The sequence below is a fragment of the Mus caroli genome, chromosome 14 (assembly GCF_900094665.2).
Source record: "Mus caroli chromosome 14, CAROLI_EIJ_v1.1, whole genome shotgun sequence".
Taxonomy (NCBI): domain Eukaryota; kingdom Metazoa; phylum Chordata; class Mammalia; order Rodentia; family Muridae; genus Mus; species Mus caroli.
The window spans coordinates 56,041,381-56,059,254 of NC_034583.1; the positions used below are offsets into that span (position 1 = coordinate 56,041,381).

General features: G+C 40.2%; 1 protein-coding gene across 10 annotated transcripts in view; it reads right to left on the reverse strand.

The window, feature by feature from the left end:
• Nucleotides 1-17,874, reverse strand: part of Hmbox1 (homeobox containing 1) — a 143,128-nt gene that overhangs the window by 75,006 nt on the left and 50,248 nt on the right. For all 10 annotated transcript variants that reach the window (XM_021181577.2, XM_029469105.1, XM_021181574.2 and 7 more), the window contains exons 2-4: nt 16,826-16,905; nt 10,143-10,619; nt 1,144-1,229 (exon numbers count right to left, since the gene is read on the reverse strand). In XM_021181577.2, coding sequence (XP_021037236.1) covers nt 1,144-1,229; nt 10,143-10,619; nt 16,826-16,848 — 586 coding nt within the window. In that variant the 5' untranslated portion in view covers nt 16,849-16,905. The remainder of the gene's footprint in view (nt 1-1,143; nt 1,230-10,142; nt 10,620-16,825; nt 16,906-17,874) is intronic.

A 17,874-nucleotide genomic window follows, 5' to 3' on the forward strand; every position in this document is an offset into this window, starting at 1 on the left:
ATCAGAACTGGAAGATCGCTTCTCGGCCTTTTGGCTAAGATCAAGTGCAGAGCTGGAAGAGCTACTATGGCTCAGATACCAGCATGTAACCACAAAAGTACAAAAACTGAGGCAGGGGGTTGAAATACCCAAAGGCTTAAGTTTGCAGCCGCATGCTAAAAGTGGTGGTGGCAGTGACAATTACTCTAACTGTCATCAGACTGGGTAACAAAACAGCAAGTGGAAATGGACTGGAAAGAACTCGTGGTTCCTCTAGGAGCTTAAGGACTAAGGAAGAGCACCCCAACCCAACGATGATGACACACCTGCACTCACACTCAGGGGCTCCGTTTTTAAGATGCAATCTGGGTAGAGAAGGACACATACACACCACATGTAGGTGAGGTCTGGGCTGGGTGGAGAATGGATGGGTATAGAGAACAAAGAGAAGACACTGGTGACTCTTATCTTCTCAGGAGGGGTGTGAGGAAGGTTTCACACAGAAATGGTCATTCAAAAGACAACTTTCAGTAGGCGATGGCGGTGCACATATCCCAACACTTTGGAGGTGGCTGCAAAAGGATCAGGAGCTCAAGGTTGTTATCAGCCATGGAGTGAGTTTGAGGCTAGCGTGGACTGCATGCAACCCTGTCCCAAGGGAAAAAACCAAACCAAACAAAAACATAAAAGCAACAAACAACAACAAAACCAAAGCCCTAATGATGACAAACCCCACAAACTAAAAAGGAAAACCCCTCCCAACTTACTTTTTCCTCAAGAGCCATTTTTATTGGTAAAATCCTAGATTTAATTTAGAGAACTGTGACGCTTTTAAAAATATCAAACAGACAGCAGCTGATGGCGTGTCATAGGCTCTGCCATAATCAAAAGGAAATGACATTCCCCTTTCAATTACAAAATCGGGATTATTATTACAAATTATTATTATTAATAATGTTACAAATTTTACTAACACAAGTTTCTTAAAAGCTCACTGGAACATGTCTCTGATCCCAGAGGCCCTGGTTTAAACCCCAGGCTTCTGTCACCAGGCCAAGCTGACAGGGCTGCAGCATGGAAATATAAGCGATAGTCCAACATCTGCACAGACGGCAGAGACAGTAGAGACGGGGATTCTAGAATAAAGGGCTCTGCGGCTCTTACCTGTTACCTGTGCAACAACTGCTTGGGAAATCCTCCGATTGGCAAGAAAGGCTTTGATTTCCTCTTTTATCACACTGCTGTCCCTCCTAACAAAAACAGAAGACAAGACCAACAATGTATGTTGAAGGTAGAAATCCTCATCTTTGCTAAAAGAAAGGTGAAGCAGAGAGGTGGGGAGGACACAGAAAGGAAGGACACAAAAATCAAAGGGGAACAGACTAAACTTGGGTGATAATATGAAATTACAACAAACCAAGAAACACCAAATACTCCAGTCCTGAAACATCACACCATCAGACAGACACCTCAGTGAATGCCACTGTGGATACAAGTCTCATGTGGGGGGACCGGGAACTGCATGCTGTGAATAATTCAATGTGCAGTGTGTATGGCCTCATTATAGGGAATGAAAACATAGAAGCCCTGGAAAAATGAAAAGCAAAGGCAGTGAAAAATCAGCTGTACGGAGACTGTGGGTCTGCAGGTTAAGGAAGGTACTGTAGAACTGACACCCATCTGGAAACCTTGGAAATGCTTCCGGGGCAAAAATCAATACCATTCTCATGAGTGAAGTTATTAGCATGGTAATATGTTTATCATAATTAGCTGCTTCCTCTCCCTCTCTTCTGTATAAGAAAAAATGAAAAGAATGTGGAATGGTTTAAAATATTAGTTTCATATTAAAAGTGTTTATTAATTTTCTATTACATATAATAAATACACAGAATAGTTAACACTAAAAAGAATAGTATTCAGTAATATATACTCTCAGCCTATTACTTATTGAAATAGCACATTTTCAGAGACCAGACATCCATAGGAATGACAAAGCACATGACTCATTTTTTCACCAAAATAAGAAATACTTAAATAAAAATTAGAGTCCTTAAAGAACATGATTCTTGTTCAAGATGAAAACTGACATGGAATTGTGATTTTGCTAATTGTCTAAACATGGTCAACAGATTAAAGGCCTCAGCAAGTCAAGCTGCCACCTGTTCCATAAAGCATGAACGAATAATCTTTTTCTGATGGACCTTTGCAAACAAAACACCATCCTTCCTTTTATTTTTACAAATACTGTACATAACCCCTCAAATGATATTCAGTTATCACAATTCCATATTGAATTCTTTTTTCATTTTTTGAGAGAGGGGACTCACTCTTGTAGGCTAGGCTGGCCTGGAACTATTGAGCCCATGTGGGGTTCAAACGCAAGGTACCCTTCCATCGCTGCCTCCTAAGTGCTTAGAGTACAAGCTCCAAGTCAGATATTGTCACACAACAGCCACAGCCATTTTTTACTCTTTCATTTTTCCGACACAGTCTATGAGTCCATGCTGGCCTTGGATTTCCTGTAGTCTCAGCTTCCTGAGTGCTGGGATTACAGCTGTGTGCTGCATGCCTGGTTTCCCTCTTGTATAGATTATCTATATTATACCCTCAATTTTACCTCTGAGCAAGGCTAACTGTTAACCACTAGGTATTCACAGTAAAACCCTGCTCACCCTTAATCTGAGACAAAGGAATCACAAGCCACTAAAACTTGTTTTGTGAATGAATCACAAATTTAATAGGGGTTCATGTCTTGCTGTAGACTGGAGCAGAAACAAAAGTATATCCTAGCAAAATATAATAATAACTTGTGATTTAATTTAGACCAGGTCTTTCAGCCCCTTCACTAGGAAGGGTAATACACTCTGGTGAGGGATGCCGTGTTTCCTGTGGTGAGTTTTTACCTGTGCATGTAGTGTTTATGTTTGTGTTTGTCTTTGCGCCCAGAGCTCACCAGTTTGCTGGCCAATGAGCTGTAGGGATCCCCTCAGGGCTAAACACACATACCACCACTGCCTGACTTTTTAATGTGGGTGCTAAAGATGTGAACGTAGTTTCTCATTCTTGTGCAGCAGGCACAATATAATCCTTAGGGGCATGTTCCTGCTGTGGGGAATTTGGGAAAAGAATAGAGATGGGCTAGTGAGTATCCAATATGTAGCTCTACAATAGACCCCGAGTGATTGGTTGGAAATTCTAATCAAAAGGTTTCAAAGAGAATTAACAATGAGCTGCCTAATGGAATATTTTAAATTTTTCATACTGATTTAGATTCCTATCTACATACTGACTACGTCATTATGAAAATGTCTGTATCTGTACCAATTATGAGCAAGAGACAACTTTAGCAGTATCTATTTCAGCTGGTTTTTGTTCACAAACTAAATCATTTGCTTCCTGAGGTAACTGTAAAATTAAGTTGAAAATTTTTATATAAAGTATTGCATTTCAACATACCAAATGATCTTGGAAAATGAAACTATACTTGAGAATAATTGTTCAGATTAAATTTAAAAATGTACTTTTGTAGGAAAAATGAGCAAATAGTATTTTCTTGACTAATGATTTAAAATCAAAATTAAATCAACTTATTTTAAATCAAATGCACCTAGAACAGACACTAAATCATACAGAATAGATAACAAACACTCAACTATGTAACCAGTTCGTGAATCACTCACTGCCTTGCAGTATGGCATTATTAAAGGACTGCAGCAAGACAGAAAGTCTCCAGTGTTTAGAAAGCAGCAACCTATTCCCCACCTCAAAGAATACACTCTTCTGCAGTCTTTAAAGCGTCCACAATAAGTTCAAAACTGCACACGAGTGTGTATGCACATGCATTCTTTACTGCTCTACCATAGGCACTTTTTGAAAAACAATTATGGGGTGTAGATAAAGGACTAAATGATGCCTGGTCAACATCATTAAAATCCCCTGGTCTCAATCTCCAGCCCCTCCACTCCTTAAAAGACAAAAAACATGTGAGGGAAAGCCAGTTAACATTAAGTTGTGCTCTAGTTACACCATCCGGTAAAACAAGAACATTAACACACTCCTTTCAAGGGCGTTCACTTCTATAATTAGTGTGCATTAATTGTGTAAAATAAAGGGCCTTACTATGGCATTTTCACAGATGTGTATAATGTACTGTGATCCATTCATTTGCCTGCCATGACCCTCCCGTCTCCACCCCCTCCACTCCCACTGGTCCCCTCTCCCCTCTTCTCTACTCCTGTTGGTCCTCTCCTCCTCCTCTCCATTCCCACTGGTCCCTCACTTCTCTCCAAATTTCCAAGTGTTTTAAGAGTTATGGATACAGCTCCGTGGCGGTATGCTTCCCTAGTATGCACAAGCCCCAAGGTTCAATCTCTAGCACTGACAAAAAAGGCCTTTGAAATGTTCCTCCAAACAATGGAATAAAAACTAAATGATATAAATATATACACACATAGTGCATATAATATATGCAAAAGGTATTTCCCTGAAGTAGAAAGTTCTGAAACTGTAAATGTATCATATAAATACAAATTATTTGTATACACTAGTCAGTCAGGACCAAAGCAAAGGAGAAACACGTGATCAACTGTAACTGTAAGACATACATCAGTCTAAATGTGCATCTTAGACCAGGTACTTCAAAGCACCATGCATGAACAAAACGCTCTCAAGTCAAGTCACTTTACGAGACTGCCTGTCTGCTTGGTTCACTAGGTATTTGCATTCACCATCACTGTCCAGTTCCATCCTACCAGGCTCACTCGGCTGTTTGTCTTCTTTGCCTTTTCCTTAACTGATATTCCAGCTATGGAATCACCCATTTGATAGCATAAACACAGCTTACACAAGTATGGCTCTCTCCTCTTCTATTCCATATTTCTTCCCTTTGCTGAAAACTTGAATATCTGCCTAAAGGGATTGAGTCCTTTCTCCCCTCCCCCCATATCTCACGTGTCCACTGCAGAAGTCTTAGTGAATTAGCACAAGCAGCCACTTGGCCACGATAGGCACTTGAAGTGCAGGCCGCTTCTCCCGCTTCTCTTTTCAGATTCCTGCCACTATGCTCATCTGATGGGCCTCTACAGCAGGATGGAGCGCTAATTGGCACTGCCAAGCCCACCGCCTTTGTTTTTAAACTAGTTTAACTCTCCACTATTATCCTTCCTAATAAAAACAGAAAAATTCATCAGGAATGCCTTTTTGATAAATCACTTTAAAAATATCTACTTTATTATACTTGTATGGATGGTTTGCCAGCACTCACTGCACTCACTGATGTGCCTGGAGGGACAGACAGATCCCTGGAACTGGAGTTGCAGACAGTTGTGAGCTCCCATGTGGGTGCTGGGAATTGAACCAACATCCTCTAGAGGAGCAGCCAGTGCCCTTATCTCCTGAGCCATCTCTTCAGCCTCCAACAAATCACTTTTAAAATTTGTATGTTTGTATGTATGGAACGCACATATGTAAGAACAGGATTATGAGGCAAAAGTCTTACCATTAACCCAGGATGACTCTGAACTACAGATCTCCTTTTCTCAGCCTCAGGAGTGCTGTGCTCTAAGTGGCACCACTACCGTGCTCTCCGCCTTTGTTTTATTTTGAAGCAGGGCCTTGCTATGTAGTCAATGGTGGTCTTGAACCCACAGGGATCCTCCTGCCTCCACCTCCCAAGTACTTGGATTCCAGTACTTGGAATTGGGTACCACCACACCTGGCTTCCTGACTACTTTTATAAAAGACAACTGCCTTCTATTGAGAACCATTCTCCCTGATCATCATGGTTTACAAAGATAGATCTCATTTGTAGGCTAACTCTTAACACCTCAATTGTACGAAGCACACAATGCTCTATACAGTTCATGTTCCTAAGCATGCCATCTCTCCTACTAGCCTGGAAAGTCCTTTAGCACAATGACTATCATAATCAGCATCAATTTTTCATACAACTTAATTTGTTTAATGAGTGAAATTTTTTTTTAGAGATTAAAGGCTATAAAATGGAAACTCAGATCTAGATAATTTATATAACAGCTTTAAATTCTTATTTTCAAGTATGTTTATGTTTTCCAAATCAGGATGGAAAGGGTTTTTGTGTTGATTCAAAATGACACTGATTTGTTTTCTGGAAGAAAGCATATTAAAGGGCTCCTATTTTAAAATGATTTGCTTTAAGATGACTCACATCCCTAAGTTAACGCGCCCTTAGTACTCTGGATGTTGTAAAGGAGCTAGCTCAAAGTCACCCCAAGATCAAGCCAAAGGAGTGCGTTTCACATTTGAAAGACACGACTTTCTCCCTGGGTACGATTTTAAGAGAGAACATTAAAGGGAGAGCTGTTGTATACGCAGACTATGGAGGGGAGCACCATCGCGCAGTGGTGTTACCTTCTTAGGGAGCGTAAACATCCTGCCTGTCAAGTATACACAGGCTGGGAGCCCACCTGAGGAACATCAGACCAGAAGCCTTTTCAGATTTCCTTTTTTAAATTTGGAACTGTTTTCATATTTATAGTCAAATATCTTAGGGACAGAACACAATTGAAATACAAATCTCAATTATGTTTTACATAACGTATTCAGTAAGACTAGATGTAACTTGGGACAGTATTTTAAATAACTCTGTGCCAAGGAATATGTGCTACTATGGAATTTTTCACTGTGACACAGCAGTACTCACAAATTTTGAATTTTAAAACATCGTGGCTCAAGGATGCTAGACTTTATTTTAATGTGCAGCATTACTAATTCTAATAAGCCTCATTTACATTCTCTCATATTACATAAACGACCACAGGAAAACACTGATATATCCTATTATATCTGCAGATGCAGACACACATTCCTATGCATACACTTACATACTAATAGGCCTTTTAAGATGCCCTAATATAAAATGAGTCTTCATTGTTGGCTTTCAGTCCTTCCTAAAGTGGCACATTCAACCATTTACTGGAAATTTATATGCTAGTGTGGCTTGCTTATTCCTCCTTTTTTGATCCCAATGCAAACTAGAAAAGATAATTTCTGACTCTAACAAATGATCAAGGGTACAATTATAACCTGATGTAACTGCATGCACACATGCATGCACGCACGTGTATACACACACACACACACACAACTCATTACACACCTTCAAATTATATATTGTAATACAGCCTGACTGGATTATAAAATCTGCAAAACATGTCTTACAGTGGAGCGCCTGCAGAAGTTGGGACTGGGTGTCAGAGATAGATTTTACACAACAAATGAGGCAAGAAGGCACTTGGGTATCCATGCTTTCTATCAGAGCCCACCAGTTCCAGGTCACTGTCATGTCACCAGTGTTAAGTAAGCAGCAAGGACAGTGTATCACTAGATGGACACAGAATACTCAGGAAGAGCTACTGTTTGAAAACTCCTTGTTTGCTAAGTGACTGATCTGAAGTAGCAGGTATGTTGAGGAAGGAGAATGGCAATGGCAAGCAAGCCCAGTAAGGAAGGCCTTTCACATTCTCTTGAAGAATTATATTAACTACCTTTACTAAAACTTTCTTAAATCTATAAGCACAAGTAATTACAGTGGTAAAACGTACCATCAACATAATAATAACAAAGACATGGGATATAATTTAGGCTCAGTTGCCCAATAATCAAACTTTCTTGAGCAAATTCCTAGTTTCCATGAACCTCAGTCTCTCTGATCAACACCCAGCAGAGCTGGAGAGACCGCTGTGCCCTAGGAAGGAATATCCTCTGCAAACTTGACAAAGGTGAGGAGGGGCACACATAAGCAAAGATGGGGTGAGGGAAACCCAACTGTGGGGGACCAGGAGGACCAGAGGTCTGGAGCATCCTAGTTGCCTAAATGTCACTACGAGAGCTGTTCTGAGCAAGAAGCGGAGAAAGGGATTAAGAAGGAGTCCTAGCAACTACACAACAATTAAGAGCACACAACTAAAACACACACTATACCTGTGAGCCTGTATCCAAGGAATGTACACAAATAACACAAGCTAGCACCTGAACAAATAAATGCTATCTTGCTATCTTCTCTACTCAGGATAATTAAAAACTCATGAAATTTCAATGAAAAGTGACTCATTTGCCCAAATGGTTCTCCGTTTTAAACTGGAAAATGATATATGCTAAGCTCCAAACACCAGCAACGGCCAAGGGTGTGACTCAGTGGAAGATAAAGCTCTGAGTTCAAGCTTCATACTAAGAAAGTCACCACCAACAGCAGAGCCTTGGCTCCAGTGTTACAGCCAAGGATGAACCAAACCACATCAGCATCTTGAACTTCAGAGCGATAAAAACCGGCTGAGGTGTGATGCTTCTCATTACACGGACTCCACAGTCCCTGTATCCCAGAACTCCATACGTAGCAACTCTTCCCTGAAAATAAACTCATGCCCATGTGTTTAAGGCTGTCTCATGGTAGAGGTGCCACAGAATGGATCTTCACACAGCAGTGTCAAAGCCCCCAACATTCTGCCTTGATGTCAGAAAATCTTCAGGACCGGTTATAACTCAGTTGTAACCTTTGTTTTGACTTCTCATAAGTCTATAATTCTGTTCACTATCAACTGTAACCAACTTATCTGCAGGCTCTCATCTTATTTTTAAATTTAAGCTTATTTTATGTACATGAGTATTTTGCTTGCACATATGTGTGTGTACAACATGCATGCTTGGTGTTACAGAGGTCAGAAGAGGGCTTTGGATTCCCTAAAACGAGAGTTATGGATGATTGTGAACTACCACGTGGGTGCTGGGAATCAAACTCAGGTTCTCTACAAAAACAAGTACCCTTAAGCAGTAAGTCCATCTCCCCAGCCCAAGGCTTCCTTTTTACACAACAGCATAACTCTATTGAAAACAATGTTTTGTCATTTCTGTTTGTAAAGGTCTGGGAACACCTCCTAATTCTAACCATTTAGTACAGACCGTGAAGCTGTGAGGATGGGTGTGGCATCCTAAGGTATTGCTATGTTGTCAGTCTGCCTCATCTGTGTTGTTTTCCTTTTGATGCTGTCTGGAAAGGTTCACGCTCTGTAAGTCCTTGAACTGCCATCAATCTTCCTGTCCCAGTCCTCCAAAGGTTGGAGTTACAGGCTTGAGAGCATACCCAGCTTATATTCTTAATCAGAGTAAAGACACGCCTCTTTGATACCTTTTCCTGTTTCTCTAACTATAATTAACATACTTTTTATTTTAAAAATAATTCATTGACTATATGTACATATCTGTATGTGTGCCATGTACCTGTGGCATTGCATGCTTGTAGTCAGAGGACAACTTTCTGGGAATGGGTTCTTTCCTTCCACTAGTTGGTTCCAGGGGTGGAACTCAGGTCCTCTGACTTGGCAGCAAGCATCTCTATTCACCGAACCATCTCACTAGCTCCAAATCCTTATTCAAAATAGAATACCCTTAGCTTAGGCCAAATTTATCTACTCAGCTAACATGCTGAGCCGCCACAATGTGCTAAGGAAAATTTCTAGTGCTAGACGCAAGATGGAAAACACAGTGTCTTACCCTCACCATGAAGCAGGCCTGGTACAAAGTCCTGGCCACTGTGGTTGAAAGTGGGCTTCATTTCTTTGAGTTTAAACTCTAGGTGAACACGCTTACTTGATAACTGATGATGTATGAAGTGCATGAGGGCATTGCATCTATTGTTAAAATCAAAACTTCAGCTTCTTAGGGGCAGGGAACTATAGATCTATGTTTCTTATAGAAAACTACTTCTGACCCAAGAGCTACTCAAACTGTTGCCCTGATTGAAATGCTGCAAGGGAAAAAAATGAGGAGTGCATGTACTCTGTATCATGGTAAATCTATCTTACCACTCAGAAAAAGTATTTACAATGAAAGATTGGGGACTGGATTGGATTAAATGAACTTCTGTCAGGAACTGTCTGCTAAAATAGAGAAAGCCCTTGGACAAATCAAGAGACTAGAAAAGCTTGATCACACAGCAAAAAGGCTGAAGCAGAGAGGAAATAAAAAATCTGAACTAAAACCATAATTTGAAGTTTCACTTTCATTTCCAAAGAAGGGAGGGAAAAGTCATTGTTCTTATTAGTAAGCAGCTGAAATAAAATACAGCCTAATTAAAAACAGTCTTAGAAAATATACATGCCCGGGGGATTCTGAATAGACAACATACTAACCTCATTAATTCCTCCACTTTATCATCTACATCTAGGTCCTCTTCTGAGGCCTCAAAGCTATATGACCTCTGACCCATGCTGTTTGCATGGTAGCGAGATGGTGACATCTTCCCATTGGATGTGGACAATCGATCATTGTTCTCCCTCCCATTTTGATTGGTAGTGCAAGGCAGTGGGGAGGTATCGTAACTGTTGCTGGGTGATGGGGACATTCCCGANTGCTGGGTCTGCGTGGAAGCTGTGGCTGTAGAGGAAGATGCTGGAACATTGTTGGTACTGTTCCCATATGAGCTTCCCCCGTAGCTGGACCTCCTTCCAAACTTATCACTATGCTCTTGATCAAGACGGTCCAAAGTTTCTAATGCATGAAGAATTTCATGTTTGGTCATCCCGGTACGCCGAAGACGTTGGAGCAGATCTATCTGTTCTATGGTAAATCTGGGTTCATCTGTATAGTGAGACATGGTTTCCAGCAAACTGGAGGAAAAAGAAGGAGGATAAAAATGAAGAGCTTTTATTGTAAACTTAAAAAAAAAAAAAAAAAACCAAACAAAACATTTCATCATTAAGAATCCTCAAAAGAAGAAGCCTGAACTCTGCACGAGCTCTGTTGACTGAATATAAAATTATAAGGGAGAGGGAGATGGCTCAGTCAACTGACACACTTGTTATATAAGCAGGGGTGCCTAAGCTCAACCTCTTATACCAATGCAAAGGCTGGGAACAGCATCATACGCGAGGCAGCCCAGCACTGCAGAGGTAGAGACAAGAGGGCCTTTAGGCCCTGCTGACCGGCCAGGCAAGCTAGTCAGCGAAGCTCATCATCAGGGGGTTCAGTGAGAGACCCTGTCTCAAAAAATGAAGTGAGAGCACCCAGCAAATACACATTATGTACACTCCTGGCATCCACATGCATTCATACACATCTTAGTAACACAGACCCACACACAGATATACACAAAAAAAATTAAAAATGACAAGTTCTGATAGATTTTTTTTTTTGTCATGATGTGGATTGCTACAAATCCTGAGTTAGTAGAAGTGCATCAGTTATAACATAAAACCCAACTTATAATAGAATGAAACTTGTTTTGGTAATCAATCAAAATTTGGGAGCAAAAACGTTAATTATGCAAAAAATATCAACTTGTCGGGTGAAGTACATCAGGGCATCAGGCCCAGACCATGTGAAAATGTGCAGGGTTTGGGTTTTCCTTTTCTTCCGTCTGGAAGTATATTATTGTGTAGTAGCATAATAGGAATCGCTTTCCCAAATACCTGCAAAACTGACCAAGAACTCTGAGGCCATTCAATAACAAACATTTTTCTTGGCCATGTGTAAGTGACTAATACAAATACTTCAGTGGAGATTAAGAACAGTACATACAAGACATCAAGCACTGCTTCTTATTCTTAGCACTCTCATAAGCTGCATGCTCTCTAAAAGGACCCCTCATGTGTGCACAGCAACTGGAGCTATTCATGTCTCAAAATTGGTTCTACATATTTCCACCTTAACTAGCACACTATAGCACAGCAGAAAATGTTTTCTTAGAGAAAGATTAATTAATATTTTGTTTGAGACATTCGTCCAGTAGTTCTCAACCTGTGGAGTGTGATCCCTTTGGAGGTCAGATGACCCTTTAAAGGAGTCACCTAAGACCATCAGAAAACACAGATATTTACATTACAACTCACAGCAGCAGCAAAATTACAGCTATGAAGTAGCAACGAAAAGAATTTAATGGTTGGGGTCACTGCAACATGGGGAACTGTATTAAAGCAATAGGAAGGCTGAGAACCACTGCATTAGCTGCATCATTAAAAGGTTCTCCCCTTGAATTGCTTTCTAATAAAAGTTGACTTTTAAAAAGATTTGTGTGTTTGTCTTTATTATTCTGTATGTCTGAGTGTTAATCTGCATGTACACATGGGCGCCCACATGCACGCAGTTCCCTAAGAGGATGTCCTGGATCTGAAGTTACAGTTTCGTTAAGATGTCACGTAAGGGCTGAGGCCCTGACCTGGGTCTTTTGCAAACACAGCAAGTGCTCTTAACTGCTGAGCCATTTCTCTAGCTTCTGAAATCTGACTTTTGAATTCAGGATTTTTGAAAGTGATAATCATCTCTAGTTTAATTTGTATTTTCTAGTGAGAGATCTGATAAGTGACACAGAGTAGCCTTGCAATAAGCGATTGCTAGGAGGAACAGAGGTCAAGAGATCTCCTTATTCTTTATTGTGCTCTAGGCCAGTCCCCTAACCCTGCTGGAGCACTTACTATTTCTTCATCCCTCTGCTACCCTCATTTGGAAACCCAATTGAGCAGTCACTTTTACTCAGAAACTGGGTGAGAACTGCATACAATGTAACCTCGTCTACCCCTCACTGCAATCCTGTGATAGACACGAGTCATTTTGTTTTATTTTAATGTTTTATTATAAACTGTTAAAGAAGTTTAGGCTTAGAATACTTTTATATCTTTCAGAAAGTCTAAAGCCAGCCTGATGGCACAGAGATAACAACTTTGACAGTGCATCGGGCCAGCAGATTGAGTTCAAGGTCATCTCATAACTTAGTGAAACCTGTCCTAAAATCAAATTAATTCAAGTACTCTCTGCCTCCATTTTTTTTTAAAGCAATTGCCAAACAAAGTAATGTACCGGCTTGGCAAATTCCAGTTACCCCTCCTAATTAATTTTCATCTTCATAATTACTTTCCCTTGAAAATAAGTAAAGGTCTGTCTTGGTATCTTTAGTTTTCATCCAATCAAGACATTTCACAAACTGTTCTTCCCTTAGATGCCTAAATTAAGGATTATTTTATCCATGTGCAACAAAGTTAACCATATTTTTCTACCCTGTTCAGTCAGAGCAGACAATAAGTCGTGTGCCATTCTTCAAGCCTTCCTCTATATGACACGACACTGTCTATTAACTTCACGGTATCTGAAATACTTTACACCGTTTACATAATTCAACAATTGGAAACCACTTTTATTCTAAACTCACAAAGGGGGAATAGAGGCCACCTATTACTTTGATTGTCCAGAACATCTAGTCATTTCTAAGCATATGTTCTTACTATATTTAAATGGCAGTCTATAATTTGTACCAAGCGCAGCCCCTTCTGCCAAGGGGGCAAAAGGAGTGGTCATAGTTGCTAGGACCAAATGACAACTTAGAAGAGAAAGATAAGGGCATCCGGAGCACATGACACAGAAGACACACAAATGATTGGAAGCTCTCATGTGTCAATGTGCATCAATACACATGATGAGATATATTATGCCGGTTTCTATTTGTATCTCTCATAATTTATCTGGTGTAAGCACAGCATCATAAAAGTGCAGCAGCAGATGACCTATAACGGTCACCTAGCACCATAATGCCAGCAATCCTTTACAGCAAAAGATGATAACATGGAAGGACTAAATTACTTTTCTCATGCACAGAGATCACTCAAAGGATAAGGGACAGTTTCTGCTTTTAATTAATAATTTGAATGCAGGCTCCAGCTAAAAGTAATTGAAAATAATGTGAGAATTTTAACACTCAAATAACAGAGACAAAAATTAAAATAGAAAAGAACAATTTAGTTAGGATTTATGGCTCAATTCCTAAATTGATACTGTAAGACCACAGTACATCTTGAGACATTAACTGTATTTTGCAATAATACCTAAAACCTTTCTAGATAAGCCACAGGCCCAGGACATACCTTTATAAATGATAATCTGGAGATGGACAACAGCAGAGTCTAGCTAAGCATTCAGAAATGATTACTTAGCATTGAAATCACAGGCGTAAAAATGACATGAAATTTAAAGCCTCAATAGTTAAGGTTTTCTTGGCAAACAAGATTTTCTTCCAGATTATTTTTGCTGTTTTTATCTTTTTGTGCAGAATGACCAGGCAGAACCCATTTTGCCAATGCAGGATGATCAGAACATTCCAGACCCTTCTGACTATGTATATAGAATGCAGCACTTCCTACCATCAAAAGAGTGACCACTTTAAAATAAGAAAATGACACATAAGATTAAGTAAGAAATGTTTTATAGAGAACTGAGCTTCACAGTAGAGTAAAATGATTTATAATTCAAATTATTTGGTAAACTGACTAAAACCTAAGAACAGTCTATGACTAGAAATCATGGTGCAAATGCCCTTCTTTTTTTTTGGGGGGGGGGGGCGAGGGTTTCGAGACAGGGTTTCTCTGTATAGCCTTGGCTGTCCTGGAACTTACTTTGTAGACCAGGCTGGCCTCGAACTCAGAAATCTGCCTGCCTCTGCCTCCCGAGTGCTGGGATTAAAGGCGTGCGCCACCACGCCCGGCCCGCAAATGCCCTTCTTATAATAAAGGATTCTGTGGAAAAATTACATTCCAACGTGTCAATCACACTTCAGTATTTTTTTTTTAAGTAGCATTGACTGACTTCCATTTTGTGCAGTTTGGAGGAAAATCTGTTATGCAGCTTTGACATGGTTTCAGACACTGCCATAAGTGACAAACACATTTATAAGACACAGCAGAGCTGCTGCCCATCGCCTACAGCACTCTGCTCGGCTTCGACATTCTGAGACAACAGAGTCCTGTGAACAGTTCAGGCTGGCCTCAGACACACACTGATTTTGCCTTCCTGTCCCAAGTCCTGAGATTACAGGGCAAAGAATCCTAAGTTTCACCAGACTCCTGGATACGGGAGAGCAGAGTCAACAGCAACCTACGTGAGAACTCTCCCTTCTTTCAGGGATGTCACAAGAAACCACCCCAGACGCTGTAGGGAGTTGCTGACTATGACTCCTGGCCTTCAAAATGTTTAAACCAACTCCAAGTTTGACAGACACTTTGAAAGCTTTGACGCTTCACCTGTGAAGACTCGCACTGACCTCCAGCATCGGTGCTCAAAAACCAAAGGACAACAACAAGACCCAAAACCTTACACTGCTGTTCTCATTCAGCAGTAAATCCTTTAACGTTTTGCTTTCTGTTTAATTTGAATTAATTATTAAAATTGTGACAATATCATATGTGTTTACAATGCACCTACTACTGCACTCCTCTCTATGTGAGTTCAAGGCTCACCTGAGGTATAAAGCAAGCTCCAGGCTATTTTAGACTCAGTGAATCCAGTCTCGAAAAAACAAACAAACGAGGATAAGGAAAAAAAGAAATGGAAAAGGAAAGGAAAAAAAGAAAGCAGTAGGCAGACATGCCAGCAAGCAAGAGTGTGGGTAGGAAGGGCAAAGTCTCAAAGATAAAGTGCCTTTTCTAGGGCACTCAGCAGATTCAAGACAACTCCTGTCATCTGGCTCACTTCCCAAGCCTTTTTACTAAATCAGCGTCAATGTGGGGGTGGGGGAGGGGCTCTAACGAAAAAACTAAATAACAATAATAATAATACGAATCTTAATGTCTACTTATTAGATTATAGAACTGTCATCCAAAACAGAAGAAATTTAAGTGAAACAGACTCTACCAAATGTTAGAAATTACGTAGGCTCAAGGCACTCTGCACTAGCCGCTAAAGATACACTTAATGAGCTAATAGGCCCTTTATCTTCTCTAATTTCTGAAATTCCCGGAATACTTTTATTCGGAGGCCTATTTCATATGAACTAGTGGTTACAGTTCATATTCCAGCACAAAAACACTCTTGAAACAACAGCGCCATCTCCATTTGTAGCTCTCTGACGTGACTCTAAAGAACAGCCAGCAACTACATTGGCTCACCTGCAGAACCACGGTACCATCTGCAGTAGGGGAGAGAGAAATGGCTTAGACGTCCTTAGGAGTTTGCATACAAAACAAGCTTTACGAGAGCACGCTTTTCATATTCTGCTTATCCTTAAGAATGCAATGAGAGCTCTAACACTTAACCATCTACCTCACAAGCTTCTAGGCTATTAAACAGTTAAAATAATAAATATGGGGCTGGAGAGGAGACTCAGCAGTTAAGAGCACTTGCTGTTCTTGTAAAAGTCCTGAGCTTGGTCCCTGGCACTCACAGGAAACAGCTAACAAACTGCAGTTCTGGACGACCTGACGCCTCTGACTTCCACGGGCAACTGCACTTGTGCATGCATATACACATGTGTATGTATGTATATGTGTGTGTGTGTATATATATATACACACACACACATATACATACATACACATGCACATAAAATAAAATAACTTCAGAAAATAATGAATATGAACAATTTATGTTTAAATGAAAAAAAGGCAAAATACAATGTTAAAAAATGATTAAAAAAAAAGAAAAGAAAAAGAAAAAAGAAAAAAGCTCACAGGTTTGAAACCTCGTCCTCACCATATGATACTTGGTTACCCCGATGTTAAAGAGATACATCATTTGAATGGTTTTCTAAAACTTTCTTTGCTCTTGGGCTGACAAGATGGCTCAGAGGATAAAAATGCTTGCTGCTAAACTGATGACTGGAGTTTGATCCCACGTGGAAGGGGGAGAGTACCTACCACACTGCACCAACCTGTCCTGACCTCCACACACAGGCGGAAGCAAATGAACAACCAACCCCAAGACATAAAGAAACAAATGCCATTTAAAAGAATTATTTGGATTCTAAAAGCATTTGCTGTCAAATCTGAGTCACAGTCCTAGTCACTTATGATGACTAATGCGGCTGACAGGCTAAGAGTTGAAATCGCATACTTACACCACTGGAAAGGAGCTGAGCATACTTTACATGAGGCAGATCAATGGCCTTTCCAAAGATGGCCAGCCTTATTTACCATTCTGTAGAATAAAGACAGAAAATTGAGAAATAATTATATAGCTCAACAATGAATAAAAAGTTTAATTATGCAACTTCGGGGGATTAAAAGTTAACATTAGATGATCTTTCTTTTTTCAAAATTATTTTGTAATCCTGAAATGAAATTTTGAATTGGAGCAAAACTTAAACAAAACAAAAACAAAGAAAAATGACATTAATGGTTTTCCAAATGATTCCCTTGGGAAGGAGCAATAAAAATAAAAAAAATAAAAATCACCCAATTTAACTTGTTATCAGGAACCACCCACAGAAGCGGATATAAACTTGCAATGCAATGCACACACTGTAATGGCATCTAACATACTCCTAACTGGAGATTAAGTCTTGGCCCTCATCCATGCCAGGCCAATGCTCCACTGAGCTCCAACCCCCAGCTTTTAGCAGTCTTGTTGCCTATGACACTTATGAAGACTCTTATTACAAAGCAAGATAAGTGCATTGCTAATCTTGCTGCTCGGTGGACTTCGTTTCGGAGAGTCAACTGTCACAACTATAAAAAGGGGACACAAGGGGAGGCTGGAGTACCTATCTTCTTGTTGAGATACTTCTACCTTCTTCAGTTCTGACGACAGACAGACAGACAGACAGACAGACAGACAGACACACACACACACACACACACACACACACCCCTATTCAGAGTTCAGGAATCAAAGGCCCAAAACGTAATTTATTAGCCATTTCAAACCTTAATCTATAGATAGAGACAACTTTTTGCATAAATGACAGGTAGAAGATTACAAATTGTCAGCCTCCAACCTTTACACATGTGCCCATAGATACCTTCCCATCACCATGGACACACAGAAATAAACTAATAAAAACAACAATGGCTCAGCGGTGAAGAGCACTGACTGCTCTTCCAAAGGTCCTGAGTTCAAATCCCAGCAACCACATGGTGGCTCATACCACTCGTAATGAAATCTGAT